At 39.7% G+C, this 22,598-nt stretch overlaps 1 protein-coding gene across 7 annotated transcripts in view; it reads right to left on the bottom strand.

Moving 5' to 3' along the window:
* Positions 1 to 22,598, bottom strand: part of KLHL13 (kelch like family member 13) — a 203,452-nt gene that overhangs the window by 60,036 nt on the left and 120,818 nt on the right. For 2 of the 7 annotated variants that reach the window (XM_045068271.1, XM_004762105.3), the window contains one exon: positions 20,986 to 21,051. The exons of 3 other annotated variants lie outside the window; for them this stretch is intronic. In XM_045068271.1, coding sequence (XP_044924206.1) covers positions 20,986 to 21,051 — 66 coding nt within the window. Of the gene's footprint in view, positions 1 to 8,747; positions 8,996 to 9,363; positions 9,801 to 20,985; positions 21,052 to 22,598 lie in introns of those variants that run through there. 2 more of the 7 variants (XM_013061250.2, XM_004762106.3) reach the window with 2 other exon arrangements.

Here is a 22,598-nt window from a genome sequence, read left to right as displayed (position 1 = left end):
CAGCCTGCATTTTAAGATGTCAAATCAATAATAAAGTTCGAAATGATTAGCATCTTAGTTTGAACCCACATCTGCATTTTATGTGTTTGTGTCTACTTGCACATTTGATATATACCTTTGTGCTTATTTTGCAGGACTTGGGAGCATAATACCAGTTTTAGTAGTAGAACTGGCTTTCATGATACTTAACAGAATCCCAGATCGTAATGCCGGCCTGCCGAGTTCTACTTTTTAGTATGATTTCCAGGAAATCATCACTTCAGAGTTTGAGAACTGCCTGGTTATGTCTGAATTATTAGAATTTTCAAGAGCAAAGCCACTGCTGCACAGATTAACAAATTTGGCTAGAAATAAAAATGCAAAATTTGGGGAACCTCTCCTGTATTCTCCAGGCAGGCCCAGTCTAGTCACATGAGTCCTCAGAAGTAGAAGCGGAAGGCAGAAGAGTGGGTCAGAAAAAGATTCATGTGAAAGGAGTTTGGCCATTGTCAGTGTTAAAGATGGAAGAAAGGAGTCACAAACCGAGACACGCAGGCCATCTGTAGAAGATGAGATCAGCTCTCAGCTCCCAGCCAGCAAGAACACAGGACTGTTGGTGGTCCTACAATGGCGAAGAACTGAGCTGTGCCAGTGACCCTAATAAGTGGGGAATGGATTCTCCCGTGGAGTCTCCCATGTGAACACAGCCTTGCTGTCACCTTGATTTTAACCCAGGGAGACCCATACCAGACTTCTGAGCTAAAAAAACTATAAGATAATAAATTAGTGAGGTTTTAAGCCATGAATTTGCAGTGATTTAATATGACAGCGAGGAAACTCATACAGACTTCTTTTTGAGTGCTTGGGTGCGATTAAGCAATAGGACAATAATGTCTGTCAGAAGATACTGAGCACGCAGCCCAGGGAGTACCCTAGGAAAGCACTAAAAAGAGCCTAAAAGCTAGAGCACTTTCCACAGTGGCTGATTACCACGGTGGATGGGAGGATGTGGGGAGTCAATGAAGGCAGAATGGTGCTTTAAGAGAAATAGGAAACAGGGGTGCCTGGGTGGCTCAGTCGGTTCAGCGGCTGCCTTGGGCTCAGGTCATGACCCCAGGGTCCTGGGATGGAGTTCTGCATCCGCATCGCATCCGGCTCCCTGTTCAGCAGGGAGCCTGCTTCTCCTTCTCCTCTGCCTGCCTCTCTGCCTACTTGTGATCTCTGTCTGTCAAATAAATAAATAAAATCTTTAAAAAAAATGAGAGAAACAGGGAAAGGTGAAGTGAATCTTGATACCTTGATCAGCAAAGGAAAGATAATTGCCCCAACATTTTCCTACAACTTCACCACTTGCCAGTACAGTCAAGGAAAGCTGACTTCTTCTTAAGCCACCACCCAATTCAAAAAAGCTTACCTCATTTATCGTACTTCCTTGTTCTTCTGATCCTAGTGAGATATTATCTAATTAACAGTTGGCATGAAAGTAGCAAAAGTCGACAAAAACAAAACGGCATCAGAGAAGTTCAGAGCTTTGAAATGAAACGGACCTGCGTTTGAATTCTCACTTCACCTCTTCCGTGGAGTGTGATACTGAGCAAGCCAACCTATCTGAACCACTGTGCCGGGTGTAAAACAGAGAAGACTTCCTCGGATAGAATGTTTGGGAGACAGACTGCAAAGTGATTAGTGTTTTTATAGGAGCACTCAGCAAACTATATTAGATTTAGCTCTGTTAAACCAGGACAGTTCTTAAAAACTGCAAGCAAATACATTTCACATGAAATGTATAATATTGGTCTTAGAGGCTAGATTCAAGTTTTAAGCTCCTGGAGTCCTGAAAGTTTTTTTTTTTTTTTTAAGATTTTATTTATTTATTTGACAGAGAGATCACAAGTAGGCAGAGAGGCAGGCAGAGAAAGAGAGAGAGAGAGAGGGAAGCAGGATCCCTGCTGAGTAGAGAGCTCGATGCGGGGCTCAATCCCAGGATCCTGAGATCATGACCTGAGCCAAAGGCAGAGGCTTTAACCCACTGAGCCACCCAGGCGCCCCCTGGAAGTTGTTTTTATTGACCTTTTTCTTAGGGAAGAGTAAATCATTGCTTTTCACTATTTGAACCATATCCCAAGACATACTCTCCAACAAGGTAGAGATCCTCTTACCGTAGCATACCATAAATGAGGCAGCACTGGATAAAGCAACATATATCCTCATCATGGGAAGTCATACCAGTGAAAATATTTTACTCTTAACTGACAACAAAATATAGTTTTATTTTTCACTAAGATGACATCCTAAAGACTGGGGTCAAATTATTCCTGCTTGAAACGTAAAATATGTACACTTGTGCCCTAGAAAGCACCTATGCCCCATCCAATTTACAGGGTGATATTCTGTTCCACTTGTTTAAAAAGGTTACTATCAAGTTCAAACATAAACTGGTTCACTACCCATTCCACATACCATGCACTTTAAAATCTGGTATCTTCATGGAACACTACATCAAAAACTAATGAGGTACTATATCATACTTATATAACATAATACAAATCAAATTTTTAAAAATCTGGTATTTATTTTGGGGACAACTAGCTGCCTTGATCAGCAGAGCATGCAACACTTGATCTCAGGTCTCTAAGTAAGTTTGAGCCCCACATTGGGTGTACAAGTTACTTAAAATTAAAATCTTTAAAAGAAAATTTTTAAAAAATCTGGTATCTCTTTTCAGTTCAGGTCTTCATATTTAGCTCAGACACATTTCTCTTCTATAGTGTTTTCATTTTCTTTTTTTTTTAAGATTTTATTTATTTATTTGACAGAGAGAGATCACAAGTAGGCAGAGGGGCAGGCAGAGAGAGAGAGGGAAGCAGGCTCCCCGCTGAGCAGAGAGCCCGATGCGGGGCTCAATCCCAGGACCCTGAGATCATGACCTGAGCCGAAGGCAGAGGCTTTAACCCACTGAGCCACCCAGGCGCCCCGTGTTTTCATTTTCTGTTAAGTCCATTATCAATACTGAAAGTACAGTAAAGAAAAATTAACCTGATTATCTTGGATCAGAATTTTCATACCAGTAAAATACATGGAGCAATTTAATTGTTCGTGAATAAAGATGGGATGGAAAGACAGTAACTTTGAGTGACTTCGAGGACTACACCCCTAATGCCCATCCGAGTTATGCCGGGCCCATAACAGGTGTGAGTAATTCTACATATTACGAAGTCAGTATACAAGGTGAGTGGAAAAGAGCTGAGCGCTTTAAAAAATGGGTTACTCAGCAATTTCTTTAGGTACTGATTCCCCAAGAATCATACACTGACACCACCTTTTTCTCCTGGTCTTGAGGAAATAAAGCAATTCCTGGGGGCTACCATTTCAATTCAAAATATCATCAGGCATAGTGTTTATAATTCTTGGCTCTTAACCACAAGGTAAAGTCATTAACACAAATTCTTGCCTCTTACTTCTTTCTTTCCCCTCCCCCTAACTCGGCCCAACCTGGCTTCTCATCTAAATAGTCTAACTTTCAAGCAGAATGTCTGGAATCCTCAGAATTCTTAGTTAACTCCAGACTTCCTGTGAGGCTCCAAGAGATTTGCATTTCTGCCACTTCCCTATGAGGCAAGTGTTTTGAGGGGTACCTGGAAGTCCCACTGAAGTAGAAAAAAGAAACAATGCATCCAGAGAAATGCTTGACAAGGAAAATTCTTGGAAATCTCTGAAAGCATCAGAAATACTAGCTTTCTGGCTTGCAAGTTTCTTTTGTGCGATATTCTAGAGTAATATTAAATGGTTTCAAGAGATCTTTTAAAACACACACACAATTGGCTTGAGTACAAGATTCTAACTCCCCTTGCACATGGCAGGCAGGCTTCCCCTGACTAAAAATTCTGAAGTAGCAAAGAGAATCCACACGGACTAGGAGGAGCAAGCCGCCCATTCATGAACCTCTGGAGAGGAAGTCTGTAAACTCGGAATTCACCACGGAACAGTGTGGATCCTGTGATTAAAAATGATACAATCTCCCTCAGACAAGCAGAAGGTCTGTATAAAAGGAGAAAGGTGTCTTCTATTCAGACCACACAGGGAGCCCTGCTTTGGGATGTAATCTCTGGTATAAAGATTAACATGAAAAAAGCGGGCCAGGTGACGACAACCAGCAGAGCAAAGGGTCTGGAAAACATGTCATACAAGCAAGGGTTAAAGAAAGAGATATCCAGGCTTGTAGGTAGTACAGAAAAGAAAGATTTTTTTCTATCCAGGTCCAAAAGGCTACATGAGGATCTGGAGATAAAAGATTTAGGAAAGATTTTGCTCAGCACAAGGAAGAGCTGTCCACGTGTGAGAGGTGCTGCCTTGGTGAGGTAGTGAGCTATCTGTCATTGATGGTGATCAAGGAGAATGTTTCTTACCACCTTTCAGAGGTGTCGCAGAAAGGATGCCTGCTTTAAAGGGGGTTTAGGTTCTCTAATGACCTCTAAGGTCATCTTTAGCTCTAGGGTTTTCCATTAATGTGTGTTAAGCTAGCCCTCTGTAGGCTCAGACAATAGAAATTCCCCAAGGACGTGCCACCGAAGTTACGCACTCACACTAAATGGTTCTTAGGCGATGTTTATGTTATTTCTCCACATAATTTTGTTAGAGTGAGCATTTAGTAAAAACAAATTAAGCAGACAAAAGTTTATGTGTGTGGTAACTGTGAAAGGACTTACATATATTCTTTTCTAATTTGAGATGGTGAATTTAAGAAGTATTTTGCCAAATAAAACGTGACTTCTAAAATGAGGTTTTATTATAATCATTAAATAAGAACAAAAGACAATCTTTGGGAACGGAAGACATGTCAAATTTTTGAAAATGCCTGTTTTTATTCTCTTTTTTTGAATCACCCATAAACCAGGGATGCTTATACAGGCTGCGCAGTCTTTCCTCAGGAAATCTAGAGACTGAATTTTAATGATACGATGATAGAAAACAATTGCTATAAAGTACTGTGCTGTTGATATATACTACAAACTCTATTTTACATATTAAACAAAATAACCGTAAGCAGGAAGCTGACCAAAGCCAAATAAATACGTTAGTTTAAGGTGCACAGGTCTAACACTCATTCTACACTCACTGTCTTCTAGCTTGAGAAAGGTAAAATTTCAAATGAAAACATCCCATCGCATGTGGCTAGCTAGAAAATTCCCTGCTACATTGCACTGCTTAATTCCTACCCATTGTCTTCCTCTTTAGTGCCACAGCATTGTTATCAAAACTTACAGCTTGTGAAAAAAGATAAAAGGATTGCTAATGCTAATCCTGATCTATTTCAGCTGCCCTTAGAAATTAACAATACATTAACCCTCTAACAGTAGCCTGAAGGAACCATTTGCTGTTTTAAAACACTGAATACCAAAACACCAGAAAACCACTTAGATGTGACTGCCCTTTCAGTTTTATTAATTTAGGCAAAATGACAGGTTAATTTATAGGGTTCACCCCTGTCAAGAAGGGAGTCTTTACTAATTCAGTTTACACTCACCAGGAGATCCTCCCTCAGGCTAAGGCTGAACTTCAACCTACTGTGGAACAGAGAGTAACACAAACACATCACTCAGGTTTCTATTAAGATGGTCCCTTCAGAATTCGGTATGGATGGCACACCACCTTGCAAGGGTTCCAAACGGAAGCTGAGGGAAGGCTCCATCTAACCAGTAAAGACTAATAAGCATTTGGTAACCAAGCCGCCTGAAGGCCAAAGGATTTTTTTTCCTCCATCTTTTGTCTTTAGGGTACTCCCACTATTCCTGAATCAGAGGATAACACAACTCGAAGAGCAAAGAAAGAGCGTTTATGCTATAGAAGAGTTGATTCTCCTTAATATCGCCATCAACATTGTCCTCATCATCAATCTGTCTTGAATATATGGACAGGTTGAGCCTCTCATTCAAGTTTTCCACAAGAAAGAAGGCAAACGTGGATTTGAAATCCACAAGGGCAAAATCACCTTTCTGTTTAATGCTTGCAGTAAGTGAAACATTTTCTGTTGTCCCTTTCACAGGAGTAGCAAGCACTCCACACCTAAGCGTCATCTACCCTTGAGAACGAGACCACAAGGAGCCTTTATATTTTTTCCATATTTGCTCAACTGCTACAGCACATTTTTACTACAGCCCCAAAGATTTTTATTGACATTTCATTCTTTGAAAAATGACCCAAATCCTTGATGAAAACCATGGAATGTGTTATTTGACAAATCACAATAAATATTGATACAATACTACAAACCAATACTGATGCGACTCAAGAAAACATACAAAAAAGGTGTTTCTCGGAACTGTCCAGAATTCTGTATTCCAGATAATACTGTAAAGGGTTAGATATAATTTCATGGATCAACTCTAAAATATCACAACTGGCCAAAAAGTCAGAATTCAACTATTCCATTTCAAGGCAAAGACTTTAGACCCAAAGACACAAATAACTATTTAACCCAACAACTGTGAGAGCAAACATAACGTTACTTGACCCAGTTTTCTAACTTAGTCTTTGTGATTTTTGAAAGTGGGAAATTACGCTCAACTTAGGTATCATTTTGTGTGCAGAAGTGTTGTGGAATATAAAGAAGGTCTGATGAGAACGTGTTACACATGGTATTTTTATTTCTGGCCAAGTAAGGCGATGAACTCCAACCTGAAACAGTCAAAAACTAAGCAATGTATTTTAGAAACCAGACTTACACTCCCTAAGCCAGTCTTTTTTCCTATATTTAACATATTTCCCTGTGTATATTGATATGATATTTAAAATGCCATATTAATTTGTTTATAAGGAAAAATAAGTTAAGGCCAATTTAATAACTTAGACTGTGACAATGTCAAAATGTTGTAACCTAACACTAGCCCATCGAATGCACTTTCCCATTCTACCTCTGTGTACTACCAGCAATCAACATCAACATGCAAGATGTGTGGTATTTTCCAGCTTCCACCATCTAAATCAATTCACTCACATCATCAGGTCAAAGAGGCGAGTACTTAAAAGGAAGAAAGTGATTCATTACAGATGCTGTATTAAGCTGTACCTGAGCCTGTGGCTAGTATGAATTAATAAAATATACATTTTTTTAAGCATCTCTAAAAATCTAGCCACAGTAGGTAGGAGCTACAGTTTGGATCCTCTGTATGGTGAAATATAAGAGGAACACCAGACTCATTAATAGCCATTATTAATTGTACCCTACTGATTTCAAGTTTGGGAGGGCATATGTTTTATTTTGTTTTTACAATGAAGTTGCTTTTGGTAAATCTTTGCTCATTTCTCACCAGCTAGGATTCAGAAAGTCAACAGGCACATCACATTTTCTCAAATGATTTGAAGGAGCTCCATTAACTTGTCACCTCAATTAACTTGTCACCTCCATTAATTTGTGCTTTTGACAAATTCAGCTTTTGAGAAACAAATATAGCTGATCTTTTTTTCCCTTTTCTTTCACAAATCTAACTTAAAATTTTAACTCTATGGGAAAAGTCAAACAAGCAAACAGATAAAATCATCTGAAGCACTTCTAAGGAAGAACATAAAAAATAATCTGAAAATGACATGATGTCAGAATTTCACTCTAAAATGTCCTCATTTTTCAAAGCTTTCTAGGGAATCACTTCCTTTGGGCTGAGAGCACCAGCATAGTTCCTCAGCAGCTGAAAGCTTTTCAAAGAACCAGATAAGACACCACTGTGCTTCTGAACCTCATATAAAACAAAAACTAATAAAATGGCAACTCACCGGCTTTCTGAACACATAATTAACCTAAAGCAGGAAGAATTTTCCATAGCTTTCCTACTGAAAAATACTGTTAAGGAAATACAGTTAGAACAGGCTTCTACTCCAAAAGCTTTTCGTATGCTAATATTTTAAAAATAAAAATTTAAAAAAAGGTCCAGCTTTCTCTTACTCCTTCCCCTACCGAAAGGTGGGGAAAAAAGGATCACAGACAGTATTTTAAAAGATTTCATTATATCGCCTGGATTTTGTTTCTAAGGCAACAGTTTGCAAATTTAAAAACTCAGATTTTAAAAAATTCTAGTAAGACTTCCCAATCTATTTTAGTATATATTTACTTAAAATAAATTTCGAAAACAGACATTTGTAGACCATACTTTGCAACTCTATGTATGTAGATAACTATTGACAGAACTAGAACTTGCACAAATTTGAACTTACACTTCAGAACCGGAATTATAAAACTGGGAGAGATAGAACATTGAACTTATTAATATGTGTACACAAGTATAAAAGTCCTGGTTACAAGGCTCATTTTCTGACCAATGTGTTAACTCCGAATGTTTCCAATTGATCCAAAAATTATAGAGAGCATTTCCCTTCATCAGCAGTGTTTAGTGCCACTACACAAAAGAAGTCCTCTTAAATATTTCAGCTACACAAAAATTCGAAACAAAACCCAACCGGCATAAAACATGAAAGTCTATCCTTAGGCAATTCCTTAGGTATACCTTTAGACTTGTACATTAGCAATCCGATGACCATTAAGCACATTAAATAAAAATAAACATCAACTCCTAGGACAAGCAACAGAAGGTAAAACGTGGGCATGCCAATATATTTCATTATAAACCAGCTTATTTCATTATAAACCAGCTTGAGATTTTTTACACTTGTGGGTTTGGGGATGTTGCTGTTCGGGATTTTTTTTTTTTACCCCCGTTTGCCACAAGGTTGATTCAGGAATGAAACCCCACTTTAATATCCTCTTTTCTCTCACTTACATGTATGCTGGAGAAAGTGGAGTTGACCTGGATGTTTTAAGCACAGGAACTGGGAATTTCCAGATAGCAGGAGAGCTCGTTTTCCATTTCAATGGCATGTTGTCACCACGGTACTACAATAACAGTAAACAGCGTTTCCATAACAGACTACCAACTAGGACTTCCATTCCACACTGTCCCGACACAGCAGCGAGCGACTGCAGCGAACAAGCAAGCCATCTGCCTGTGCCCTTAACACCGAAGCCTCCGATCTGTAAAACAGGGCTGCAAGGTACCTCCTTTAAACCCTCCTGTCCCCTAAAGCAATATGAGGATTCTATCGTTCTAACTCAACAATAGTGCCACCTCGTTAGGAAAGCGTTGACTGCAGTATATATATATATATATATATATATGACTGCACCCTGCAGACCACACAATGCAGCTTTATTTAATAAAAGCGGCTGGGGTTTTATTTTGTTGTTGTTGCCGTCGGTTTAAGCTGGCTTTACCATTGTTCTACCTTAACAGGGATACTGCAGCGCTGTACTCGATTCTGCACCTATTAACCTGATTTCTGACCAATAGTAGAAGGAAAAAAAATAGATGGGTTTTGTATGAAAATGAAACAACATACCTACTCAGAATACACTTGTCATCCTCTGAACATTCTTCTTTCGAGCTGCAACAATACAAATGGGATATAAACCTCAGCATAGCCTTAGGCCACAGCTAATAGAGATCAGTGACTAAATTCGGCAGCCTGCTCGCCTCCCGTGCGAGCTCCGGCCACACAATACAAGAATGCCATTATGGGAAAAGCCCGTTTAGAAAAATGCCCGTCTCTCTGTTTTCCAGTTAGAAGAAGGCAAAATGTAAGAACAAGCATGAACTGCTGCAGAACTCTGCACGCTCTTCTAGTGGCTTCTGATTCAAGTTGCTCTCCTTTCCCTATTCTTATCTCCAAGCCGGGATGAGCAGAATCTCATCCATTTACAACATGCCGTGGTAACACGAATATCACTCTGTCTTCTGCAGCGGAGAAGTACAGAGCAGCGTGTTCTTAATAGCAGTCCTCCGAGGGACGCTATCAACAATCTAATTCAATGCTGCCCTCCCCTTCTTCTCTCCCCCTTTCCCCTCCCGTTCGGCTCCCCTCCCTCCTCCTCCCCCCACCCCCAAACAGCTCACAAATTGCCTAGAGGAGAGACCAATGCTGCTGGCCAAGCAGGTGTCCAGCAGGGACCATTCCAAAGCTCAGCGGCGGTCCCGTAACCTCTAGGGGCTAGCGACTGACAAGGAGATTGAAATATTCAAGCTGCCGTCAAAGGCAACTTGAGATACTTCATGAAAGCCCTTGCAAATACATGGTTCATCCGTATCATTTTAAAATACTGCCAGAAAACAGCCTTGCAAGTGCCCCGAAAGTGGCTGGCTGTTGTAAGTTTCTCTTTAAAGCGCCAAAGTCACACATTTCCTTCACAATTCTAAGAGGTGAGAATAGGAGAGGCTGGTATTATGCTGGACTCTTTATTTACGGGCTGATGTCAGGCAAGTCGCCATCACTAAGCATCTACCTTCATAGCACATCCTTCTACCTCTGCCTAAAAACAGATTTATCCTGCCTTCACCACTGCGAGCTTAGTAAAAGCAGACCATCCTCAACACAGAAGCCACTATCTTTAACCAAAAAAAAAAAAAAAAAAAAAAAAAAAAGCACCGCAGTGACAAACAGCTCATATTTACTTTCAGGTCTGTGTGCAAACAATAAACTTGTGCTTCTAACTTCAGTGGCTGGCTTTCGGATACTCCCTCCGAATTATTCTTAGTTTTTAAAAAGACTGAGACTTAGTCCCTTAAGAGGTTTCTCATTTGTATTCAAAAAGCACAGATGGATGTTACCATAGGAAGAAACCACCTTCAAAAATTCCACAATATAGAATTGAATATACCAGAAATGCTGTGTGAAATGAGCTCCAGGTAATTACAAATACCTTCCTTGAAGATACACATCAATATTCAAGAGAAGAGTATTTTCCTATGACGGCCACCCATACATGTATATGCAGTATATACACATACCACATGCATACACACATCTATGGAGAGAAAGCTTATTTTGAAAGATGGACCAGTAATGCATAAACTTCATTAAATAGTAGGTAGATAGATGTCAGCCATCACTAACTCACAAATAATTTGTATTCAGTCGACCATATGCAAGCACTCCCAAAAAACCCAGGCAAGCAACTTAAAAAGTTAAATTGTATTTCTCTTTTTAGTAGCCACACACAGAACTGTCTCATAAAATTCTTCGAAGAAATCAGAGAAAGGAGTATTTATCCATACCTTAAAGAGAAAAATACATTTAAGAGGTAAAAAAAAAAACCCACTAATACAAATAAATCATAGTCAATATTTTACATTACAAGGCTTTCTATAATAATGCTTAATAGGTATGGAGCAAAAAGGTCCCAGGTTCAACAACCAGCAGTTCCAACTTGTTGGAAAGCCCCTGAACAAAACACACACATATACATGCACACACACACTCATCAAGCAAGTTTGGAATGTCCCATTCCAAAAATGTAAAGCATTCTCAGTTACAAATATAAAACGTAAGACAGTTACAAACTAGCTATATGTAGCAAAGAGGTGATGTTTTGGAAAGGAAATTCAACCACCTTTCCAGCTTATGAAAATATTACAAAGCAGTAATCGCAAATACAACTTCTAAGAACAAAGACCCCCCCAAAACTACATAAAATCATGGTTAGTAAAGCAGTGTGAGCAGTCTATAAAGTCAACTCAACATTTATGAGTGGGATATAGGGCAAATGTGGAGTTCTCGAAACAAGGGGGTAACCCCCACAAACAGGTGAAGATCACTTCATTGCAAAGCTTCTCCAGTTATGCTTCTTTGCAAACAACTTATTCAAAAAACCCACATAAACTTTATCTAACCTCAGGCTCCAAAGAAATCAACCAATAGCACCAACCTGTTTTGGGGGCCCTTTGACAATTGTCATATTTGCCCAAAGTGAAAAGGAAACAAGACTGATTTCCCTCCACACTACACTCAGCACCAGTAAAGACACCCAAACTCTAAAATCTTACATCCAAAGATGAACATTTATTTCTATTCAGTTTTCCTGCTTTAATAAATTGCTAGGAATCATTTTTAATTAGCTCTCATGAGCAAACAACTAACATGCCAAAGGCTTTAAAAATAATTCCTTTAAGTAGAAATACGGTCCACCAAATCTACTTTACATTATTAATTTGCTTAACAACAACGTTGTTCATACATCGTTTAGAAATAAACTTCAGCCAGGTAAAATCACCCCAGTTACAAATTAGCGAAGTCCAAATTGATCAGATTTTACTACCCTGATGGCAACTCCAGTAGCAACTATCGAGCGTAATTACCCTTACATTCTGGAACTGAAATTGTGCTCCCCTCCAGAGTGAAAGAGAGAAAACTATTAAATGTGTATTTTAAATGGAATTTTATGCAGGCTCAGTGTCCCACTGCTTTCATATTTAGACTGGGAAATGTCAAAAACCCTCGTTGACTTTCCAAGGAATGCTGATTTCATTTATAGAACGCTTGGTTTCTATTAGGGACCACTGCACGAAAGCGGACAGAAAGACAACATACATAAGACTCTTCAAAGCATTTGAGGAACATTAACTAATCACTTGAAAATACCTGTGGAACGCGTACTGCAGACATGTCCTAAACAAAGGACAATGCTGGGACTTGGCCAAGGCCACAAAAAGAAGGATCCATGGCCAAATCTTACAATGCAGAATTCCCTGGTTCCCAACGTAGAAAGAGGAGACACATTTTTAAAAATTTAATTTACTTATTTGACAGAGAGAGATCACAAGGAGAAAGAGAGGCAGACAGAGAGAGGAAGGGAAGCGGGCTCCCTGCTGAGCAGAGAGCCCGATACGGGACTCGATTCCAGGACCCTGAGATCATGACCTGAGCCGAAGGCAGAGGCTTAACCCACTGAGCCACCCAGGCACCTCTTTAAAGATCTTATTTATTTGAGAGGGAGAGAATGAGAGGGAGAGGGAGAGGGAGAGAGAGAGAGAGAGAGAGAGAGGTCATGAGAGGGGGAAAGTCAGAGGGAGAAGCAGACTCCCTGCCAACCAGGGAGCCCAATGTGGAACTCGATCCTGGGACTCCAGGATTCTGACCTGAGTTGAAGGCAGTCGCTTAACCAACTGAGCCACCCAGGTGCCTGAAAGAGGAGATAGTTTATAATTTTTAGAATTCTTACAAATCATCTTGCTCAGTACCCTCATGGTACAGATTAAAAGACCTAAAGCCCAGAGATGCGAACATGCCCAAGGTCACCATGTTAGCTACCAGCAGGGCTGGTACTAGGAACAAGGTTCCCATCTGCTAGTCTGGGACTCTCATTCTAGAATCCCTACTGTCCCTCCTTCTCTATAAGACCTTTCCCAAAAAGACACGTGTTTCTCTGCAATGAGAACCACATTCTGTAAGTACCTCCATGTATTCTAGAGAAATAAGAACTACCAAGAACTATTTATTCCTTCCATGATATGTATGCTCAAAGATAGAAGTGGGAGACAAACATCCAAAATACAAAAGTGTGTACAAAGACCATTTGCAAAATCTTCATTCTAGAAGGTGTTGAAGAATGATGAGGGAGAAAAAGGTAAGTAAGAATTAAGCCAGTCACAGTATGGGAGAGAAGCGAAATACACAGCTAGGAGTGGGAATTTTTTTTCTAAACATAAATATTTTTAAGTAACTTTACAGGAAAATCTAACTCACTGGCTGGCAGGGACAGTTCTTTCGTCCCACCACTCCACAAAATGAACTGATGTGTCACCTATCCAACCTCTCTCTATTTTCTTGATATTCCCTAAGAACTGACCTACCTTCTTCTTGTAAGTTTTGGTGAATCCTGTGGTAGGTACAACTAGACACTGATAGCACTGACCACAGTTTGTGTGAGTAGGCAGTGTGTAATCTTCTCTTTGGTCCTGATGATGTCTTCTCAGACTAATCTGGGATATCCGTATAATTCGTGTTGCTTGAACAAGACCATAGATCAGCCAAATTGTGTCCTCTGTTACGTTCTACCAATCAGTAAGAGCATTAGGATGGTGACCAGGTAGGGCTGTTAAACCTTTAAAAACCTTTTAAAGCACGCAAAAACTGGACTTGGGCACAACAGAGCAAAATTCTTTTTTTTTTTTTTAACATTTTATTTATGTATTTGACAGACAGAGATCCCAAGTGGGCAGAGAGGCAGGCAGAGAGAGAGGAGGAAGCAGGCTCCCTGCTGAGCAGAGAGCCCGATGCGGGGCTCGATCCCTGGACCCTGAGATCATGACCCGAGCCGAAGGCACAGGCTTTAACCCACTGAGCCACCCAGGTGCCCATCAGAGCAAAATTATTAATACATTCAGGGCTCCTTATTAACAAAAACTGAACTGTTCACACGAATGGCTACAAGTGTGTATGTATGTGTGTGTACATCTCCTTTGTTTGTTTCAGGAAACTGAACATCAACGACATTAAAAAATTTTTACTAGGTACTCAGATATGTAGCCTTGCTAAAATCAGAATGGAAAATCCCAGATGTCTCTCAAAGATGACTACATTGGAAAGTCATGATTTCATCTTTTATAAGTACCCTTCTCACGTGTCAATTTCCTTAGCAGAGTTCCTTTGAGTCCCACGAAGGATTCCGAGGGCTCTGTCTTAGATTAATATAGTACCTATGTCCTTCTTCACATTACCAAGAAGTACACAAACACAACTGTGCAGGCACACACTCGGGCACATGTGTGTGTTCACGCATGTGGAACTTCTCCATGCTGGCAGGAGTGAAGCGAAGGGAAGCAGGCTTCCCATCTCTAACATTTCCAAAAGGGAGGAAGGATACTGAGTTTGGGGGGTAGGAGGGATAGAACAGCAATAAGCGGTGCTGGCAGGCTGGCAAGCCAGGAAACAATAGGAAAAGGAACAAAAGGAGAACACGGAAAGGAGGGGAATGATGGGATGGAAGAAGAAAGAAGAGCCAGAACAGGACTTTCTGTTCCAGCTGTTGGGGGACCAATGACCCGCAGCTTCTCACTGCCCTTACTCTCTCACCACAGCTGAAAACAGGATTAGCGCTGAATGAGACATTTATAAGTTCTTGCCTTTCCTTTCCTTTCTTTTCTTTTCTGGAAGTCTCTACACTCTAGTAGAATCTGTAGGCTTTTTTTTGTTGTTGTTGTTCTTGGCTACCCCTGGGTGCCTCATTTGTATATGATTCCCAAATCCACATGCCCAAGTAGGTCTTCATGCAACTCTTGACATGCACCAACTAAACTAATCCGTAAGTATTCCCGTCTATTCAAAACTGCCTTGGGGGGCCTGGGTGGCTCAGTGGGCTCAATGCCCAATTCTTTATTTTCCTTAGGGTCATGAGATTGAGCCCTGCATTGGGCTCCATGCTGGGTGTGAAGCCTGTCTAAGAGTCTCTCTCTCTCTCTCCCTCTCCCTCTGCTCCTCCTCCTGTCCCTTCATGTGTGCCCATTCTCTCTCTCTAAAAACAAATTTTAAAAAACTGCCTTAAACTCCAAACCAAAGTGTCTGTATGTGTCGGGAGTGGCAGCGGTAGAAAAGAATGATTTTTAAATGTATACTATTTGAATAGCTGATTTTGTATTACAGTTATCAACCTGTTTGAAAAAAGCAACTGAGAGAGGCAGTATCTAGGATCTAGGATCTAGTGCCTCAGTAAGAGGACATGCTTAACATAAGCATGTTAACATAAGCATGTTAAGCATGTTAACATAAGCATGTTAAGCATGGCCTCTTACTGAGGCACTAGAACATACCCTGTGTTCCCGCCCTGGGACTTCATCTGCCTGAGACACCCTTCCCAAATTCCTACTCCTCCTACAAGAAGGAATCCCTGAACCTTTGTATCTTCCTAACTTAGCACCACTCCCAGCATACTGGAAGGCACTCTAGAAATATTTGCTGGGTAAACTGAAAGAGAAGTATATAAGCAGAGTGGTAATTAAGCAAGACCTGGGCTGGGTATCGAGGCCTGAATATATCCCGGAAGGATTTTTAAGTGTTATCAATTCTGCTAGGACTAAAAAGCAGAGTACAGGTAAAAAGAATATACATTTGTTAGCTGGATAATTTTAGGCTATGAATTCCTTAAAATGAAAGAAAAATTAAATATAAACATTATCTTGTTAAAAATAAATATATGTTAAAGAAAATCACCCAGAATATAAGCTTTTTAAGAATGAAATAAACACGCTGAAAAGAAATTTTAAAAAGTGGCATACATATTTAAAAAAGAATGAAATAAACATATCACTTATAGTGATGGTGGATTGCTCTAATGAAAAATCCTTGCTCTTGTCTCAAATAATGATAATGTATCTGTTTAGTTGTTTTTCAGCAAATTCTTAAGTATCTCCTTAAATTACCATGGGTAAACAAAACAGCCAAACCATCATTAGATTTTCCTGATGTGTTTGTACACTAAACCTGCACACTTGTCAAAATAAAAAGCCATTAGAAATGTACAGTGTTGGGGGGCCCAGCCAGCTCAGTCGGTGGAGCACTTGACTCTTGATCTCAGAGCCATGAGCTCAGGCCCCACGTTGGGTGTAGAGCTGACTTAATTTTTTTTTTTTTAATCTATAGTGTTACTGAAATAAAAGTTAATAATATGGCTCTCCTGGGGCATCTGGCTGGCTCAGGTGGTGTAGCATGCAGCTCTTGATCTTGGGGTTGTGAGTTCGAGCCCCATGTTGTGTGTAGAGATGACTTAAAAATAAAATCTTCAAACAAACAAAAAGAATATGGCCCTCCTGCTAAAAAACACATTCATATAAAGCTTTTTAAATAGTTTCACTACTTTCTCTTCTTTTGGCATCACATATAGAAGCAGAACTACAGGGAATGCATAAAAACAATGTAGTAAGTAATATTATAATTGTCATTTTTTATTAACTTTTTAAAATTTTTTATAAACATATAATGTATTTTTATCCCCAGGGGTACAGGTCTGTGAATTGCCAGGTTTACACATTTCACAGCACTCATCATAGCACATACCCTCCCCAATGTCCATAACCCAACCTCCCTCCCCTGACACCCCTCCCCCCCAGCAACCCTCAGCCTGTTTGGTGAGATTGAGTCTTTTACGGTTTGTCTCCCTCCCAATCCCATTTTCTTTCATTTGTTCTTTTCCTACCCCCCAAAACCCCACGTTGCATCTCCACTTCCTCATATCAGGGAGATCATATGATAGTTGTCTTTCTCTGATAATCATAATTTTTGTAAATCCTGAACTATTTTAATAAGAGTAAACAATTTCTAATAATGCTTATCTATGACAATTGAATATCTTTTCAATAATAACCACATTATATACCCAATCTCAAAAGGCATGTCAATTTAGGAAAGGCAACATTTGCTATATTCTGCATTGTTTCAGAAATGAGTATGCTATTATAAAACTCTGAGTTATGAACCTTTAGAATAATATATGAATTTTCCTCAACATTCTGATTAAAATTAATGAAACAATGCTACAACTTCAAAAATGATATTTATGGAGTGCCTGAGTGGCTCAGTCAGTTAAGCATCTGCCTCCAGCTCAGGTCATGATCTCAGGGTCCTGGGATAGAGCCTCGCATTGGGCTCTCTTCTCAGCGGAGACCCTACTTCTCCCTCTCTCTGCTTGCTTCTCTGCCTACTTGTGATCTCTCTTAATCTCTCTGTCAAATAAATAAATAAAATCTTTTTTAAAAATGATATTTATTTCCTTTTATCCAAAGAGTTATTATGACATTCACATCTATACTATAGATGTTATAGCTAAAATGAGATCTAGAAGTAAACACTTCCATGGAAAGCTAATTCTAACGACTCCCTAAGATCATACAACTCTACTTAAAATTTCCACGAAAAAGGGCCCTTTATATTTAACTGGTTTAATTTTATTTTTGGCATTTCCTAGGCCTGACGATTACAATTTCAAATTTCCTATACATACAGCTATAGAAACTATTGTTAACTAAAATAAAAGGCTGTAACCAAATATGAATGAGAAAATTACTTCAACTCCAGAGGAGACCCAACTTCCAACTTGAACCCTATGACCTGCTGTCATGACATGGGGCTCAACAATTTTCCCAAGGGTGTATAGTTTTATAGTCACAAGAGTTGCCTCCTATGGTGGCATCCAAGAGATTTAGCAACCAGTTCAATATTTCTATTTTCTTATTTTGAAATCCTTCTCATTTTCTCATTTATAATTCTTCTGGGTGCTCTTAGAAAGATTTTATTCTTAGGGAAAGAAAGGGGGGTATAGAAACACACTGAAAGACAACAAACATACGCTGGTAAGTCTAAATGACAGAAGCCAGCCAAATAGTGCAATTTAAAATTGTTACGCCTTGGGGCACCCCGGTGGCGCCCAGCCAGAAGTGGCTAAGTGTCCAACTCTTGATTTCAGCTCAGGTCGTGAGATCTCAGGGTTGTGAGAGCAAATCCGGCACCAGGCTCTTCACTGGGCATGGATCCTGTTTAAGATCCTCTCTCTCCCTTTCCCCTGTTTTAAAGTTATGTCTGACTTCCTTACTTGGATGCAATGGTTGTCCAGTGGGGGGCAATAATTTCTTTTCCTTTTTCTCATGTTCTATTACTTACTAAAATAAATGCAGTTTTGATACGAGGAAGTAAGAACCACACTTCATTTTCTAGGGTATCCCTAGATTTCAGCTAGGTGAAGTTTTTATTTATGTATTTATTTAAGTTTCTTTATTTAAGTAACCTCTATACCCAATGTGGGACTTGAACTCAGGACCCCAAGATCAAGAGTCACGTGCTCTTCATACTGAGCCAGGCAGCTCCCCCTTAAGCTAGATGCAATTTAAATTTGGGTCTCATGACTGCCTTTCTAAGTCTGTCTACTTCAATCAGTTAGTTCAGAATCACTCCATGTCTTCAAAATCAAATATATGTTTTAAATAATTAGTTACTTTTCATGGAATTCTGAAGTTACATAACATTTAAGGGAAATATTATCTTCCCACTTGCTAGCATGTATTTATTCATTCATTCCTTATTCAGCTTCATCTAAGTCACAGTCACTGTTGAGCACTTTTGTGAGTCTTCTACCACCAGGTCTGGACATGTTATTTAAATTCCTATGATGCTGTTCAGTCAGTAAATGAAAATATTTATGTTTGGGGATTTCCAGAATTACCAGTTTTTTGAGATGTCGATCTGTAAAGCACAGAGCAACATAACTTATATTCCAAAAAGGGAGAAGAGGCAGCAAGACTGAGCTTAAACTGATACTCTAAACAGGAAACAAACATTAGCAAATGAATTAGGACCATGTTTTCATATCTGTCCACTAAAATGCATTTGTTTCCACTGAGGACTCCTGTATTAGCCACTGCCAACCATGCAAGATTGACTTTTTGAACTTCACAAATACCAAAATCAATCAACTCGCTATAGCTGGCCCAAAGCCTATAAAGAAGAAGTGCATGAATTAGTTCAATCATCAGTGAGTACTAAGAACTTAGGACTTTGCTAGATGTTACATGTATACAGAAGAACACATGTTCCCTGGTCACAAATCTCTAGTAATCTAATCAGGCAGACGGTGTATTCACATATGGAACATGAATGGTAAGCATAAATATATTGCTACTGTAAAGCCTTGACTATCCAGAGCCCTGGATAAGCCTAGTTTATTGGTCAATTTTTAAAAATTAACTTCAGGGGCACCGGGGTGGCTTAGTTAAGCATCTGTCTTCAGCTCAGGGCATGATCCTGGGGTCCTGGGATCGAGTCTCATATGAGGCTCCTTGCTGGGCGGGGAGCCTGCTTCTCCCTCTGCCTGCCGCTCCTCCAGCTTTATGCTCATTCTCTCTCTCTGACAAATAAATCAATAAAATCTTAAAAAAATATTTAACTTCAATTTAAAACAACAAGAATGGACTAACCCTTCAAATATAAAAACTTCATTATTTTTCACCCTTTGACAGATATCCTTTGGCCCTTTACCGTCTTCAAGTCTAAAATGGACCCAAGTCTTTTCAAACTGTTTCACAGACACCAAAATGCACAAGGGCTACTGGGGTCATGCCTGAGATGTAGAGCCAGCCATCTGGCCCAGCAATACCTGTCACTCCTCACCCTCACCTGACTCCGGCCCCCACATATACATGGACATGAAACACAGACGCTGAAGGAAAACTGGCTCTTTTTTTACACTCTGATACCTACGCCAAGAAAAAAGTCCTATACCTTGAAGGCAGACAGTCTCCAACTTTAGTATTCCTAAGACGCATCTGGGGTGGCTATTGCAAAGGCAGAAGTCTGGACGTGGGACCTAGGACCCTGAATTTTAACCAAGTACTCCAGTTGATTTTCAGGCCTGGGCTACTAAACTTGGAGAAACACTGCTTTAAAGTCACGGTGGCTAACCCCCACGCAAGACAGCCCCAGCTGTGGCGAGACTGTTCTCTCTCTCATCCTTCCTCAACATCTCAGCGTCGGCTGCCCACCACTCGTCGTCCTCCTGCACTGTCCAGAGCCATTATCTTGCCCTCCCACACTCTAGATCCTTCCAGGTCTGGGAGAGTCTGATAGCGAGGTCTGCAGCTGGCTGACAGAGAGGAACAAAGGCAGACCAACAGGGACACCTGCGAAGTGGGGAATTGTGAAATCCCAACAATTAGGAAACAAAGGCAGTATACATTACGGAGATTGTTCAGTACCACGTAGAAGTTAAAGAAAGAAAAGGAAAGAAAAGAAACTTGTCTCCAACTTCTCCGACAAGGAGGGATGGGGAAGAGGTCAGAGGTAGGCACCTGTGGTCTGGCTGTCGCTCTCCCACTAACTAGCTTTATGGCTTCCTGTGGCATCTTCCCTTATCTGTAAAACAGATGCCTCCTTTTTTGCCCGATGCATGGCAGTATTCTGAAAACCAACTGAACTTGTGTTTGAGAAAGCCTACTGGAAAATGCAAAGCACAATACAAGGATGGATGTATGGTATTTCTGTAAAGGAATAATTTATCATTTTCTCAGCTTAATAAACACAGTAACCTAGACATTATCAAAAGTTTCCTTGATGACTAAACGTCTTCTAGTATCTCAGGGTCTTTCCTGACGAAAATAAATTCTCACTGACAAAAAGGCAGAGGAAAATGCAGACCCTTGGACATACCCTGGAGTTGATTTTTTGAATATATCCTTGAAATCGGCTTGTTTTAAAGACAATTGCCTCCGTCTCCTGAAAGTGGAGTGCAAAAAAAAAAAAAAAAAAAAAAAAAAATCTGGTTAATGGTGGCTTTACTGTATTTAGTTCGGATTTTTCAAAGCATGCTCTGCAGATATTTTAGCTGTAAATTAATAATCCATGTTTCTAAATCCTGAACAGCTAATACCACACAGAACAATTTTTAAGCATGTAAATTAACTGTAAAAAACTTAACAAGAAAGCCATAAGATTCCATTTGTTTTTAGAAGCTCTCTTAATGTTTCAGAAAGTCTGGAATAAAGACTGACACGAAGTACAACGTCTATTGGCAGTTGATCTGAAAGACTAAACTAGCCAAAATTGTACAGAAGGAAACACTTTTCCAGTAAATATATACGCGGCCTTGGCAGGCGAGAATTCTACCACTGAACCACCCATGCTATACGCGGCCTTGGAATGCTTTGTCATTTTCTCATCTTTGCAGCCTAAAGTTCAATTCTTTGCTGAGAGACTATTTTGCCATAAAAACCTGAAAGCAAATGACACACATTACAAGCTTTCAGGGAACAGATGGCTAATGTTCTCCTAGGTTCATTTACTACCAGTTTTCTTATTCTCATACTGCTTGTAATTAATAAAAACATACACATAGACGCACCGTCTCCTAAGCAGGAGATTTTGTTTTGGCGAACTTCTGCCATGTATCTCGCCCCTTTGGGCTGATCTAAACGACGACGGCAAACAGACTTCTGCCACTGCCTGCAGAAGGCAGCTTTCAAAGGAGAGACTGCTACCCGAGCGAGCACAGTGGTGATGCCGCCACTAGTCAACTTTGTGAGAAAATTAAAGTAAGCTGGCAGGTGCTGGAGGAGCTCTGAGCCCTAATTTAATATATTTAACATGTACGACATTTACGTTGCTAATAGCTTACAGACAGTGACCATTACTAGGCATCACCCTTATCTAACTTTTGCTCCAAAATCAGCAGTTTGGGCTCTTTTCTGGGTCATCCCACAAGCCCCACTGCATCGTTAAAGTCACAACAAAATCAGAGTCTAGGCTAATAGTATCTTTTGCAAGACCTTGACAGAGACCTTACCCAACATGTTATCCTCAGTCTAAGGACCCTTATGCCAAAGGTAGGCAGCAAGTCTTTTATATCTTTTTTAGAACGATGATTTCAAAACAGCATCCCAATAATGGCAATACTATTTCAAAATCTACTTTTAATAAATGCTATCCACATAAAAATTATTATTTTTGAATCATAAAAAGCTACAATGGATTGAATTAATATTTGCCATGTTTTAGCATTAATAGCCTCACCACGCAAATATCAATTATGTTATCTTTTCCCTTAAAAATGCAGGAAAGTATCTTTAAATACAGCTTATTTTATATTCCTATTAATATTATTCCTTTTCTTTGTGTATTTAAGAAGAATCTGGTGTGCCACCTTCTGGCAGCTGAGTGAAATTATGCATCTCTACACAAGTCACTATTCTTTATTTTAACTTTTAAAAAATATATCTATTTCTTACCCTGTATTACATTTAAGCTATATGGAGAGACATAGAGAC

This window comes from Mustela putorius, unplaced genomic scaffold, assembly GCF_011764305.1.
Source record: "Mustela putorius furo isolate JIRA1106 unplaced genomic scaffold, ASM1176430v1.1 tig00003901_pilon_pilon_pilon, whole genome shotgun sequence".
NCBI classification, from domain to species: Eukaryota; Metazoa; Chordata; class Mammalia; order Carnivora; family Mustelidae; genus Mustela; species Mustela putorius.
Note: the sequence above shows the minus strand (reverse complement) of the source record. Positions and strands in the feature narration are given on the sequence as shown.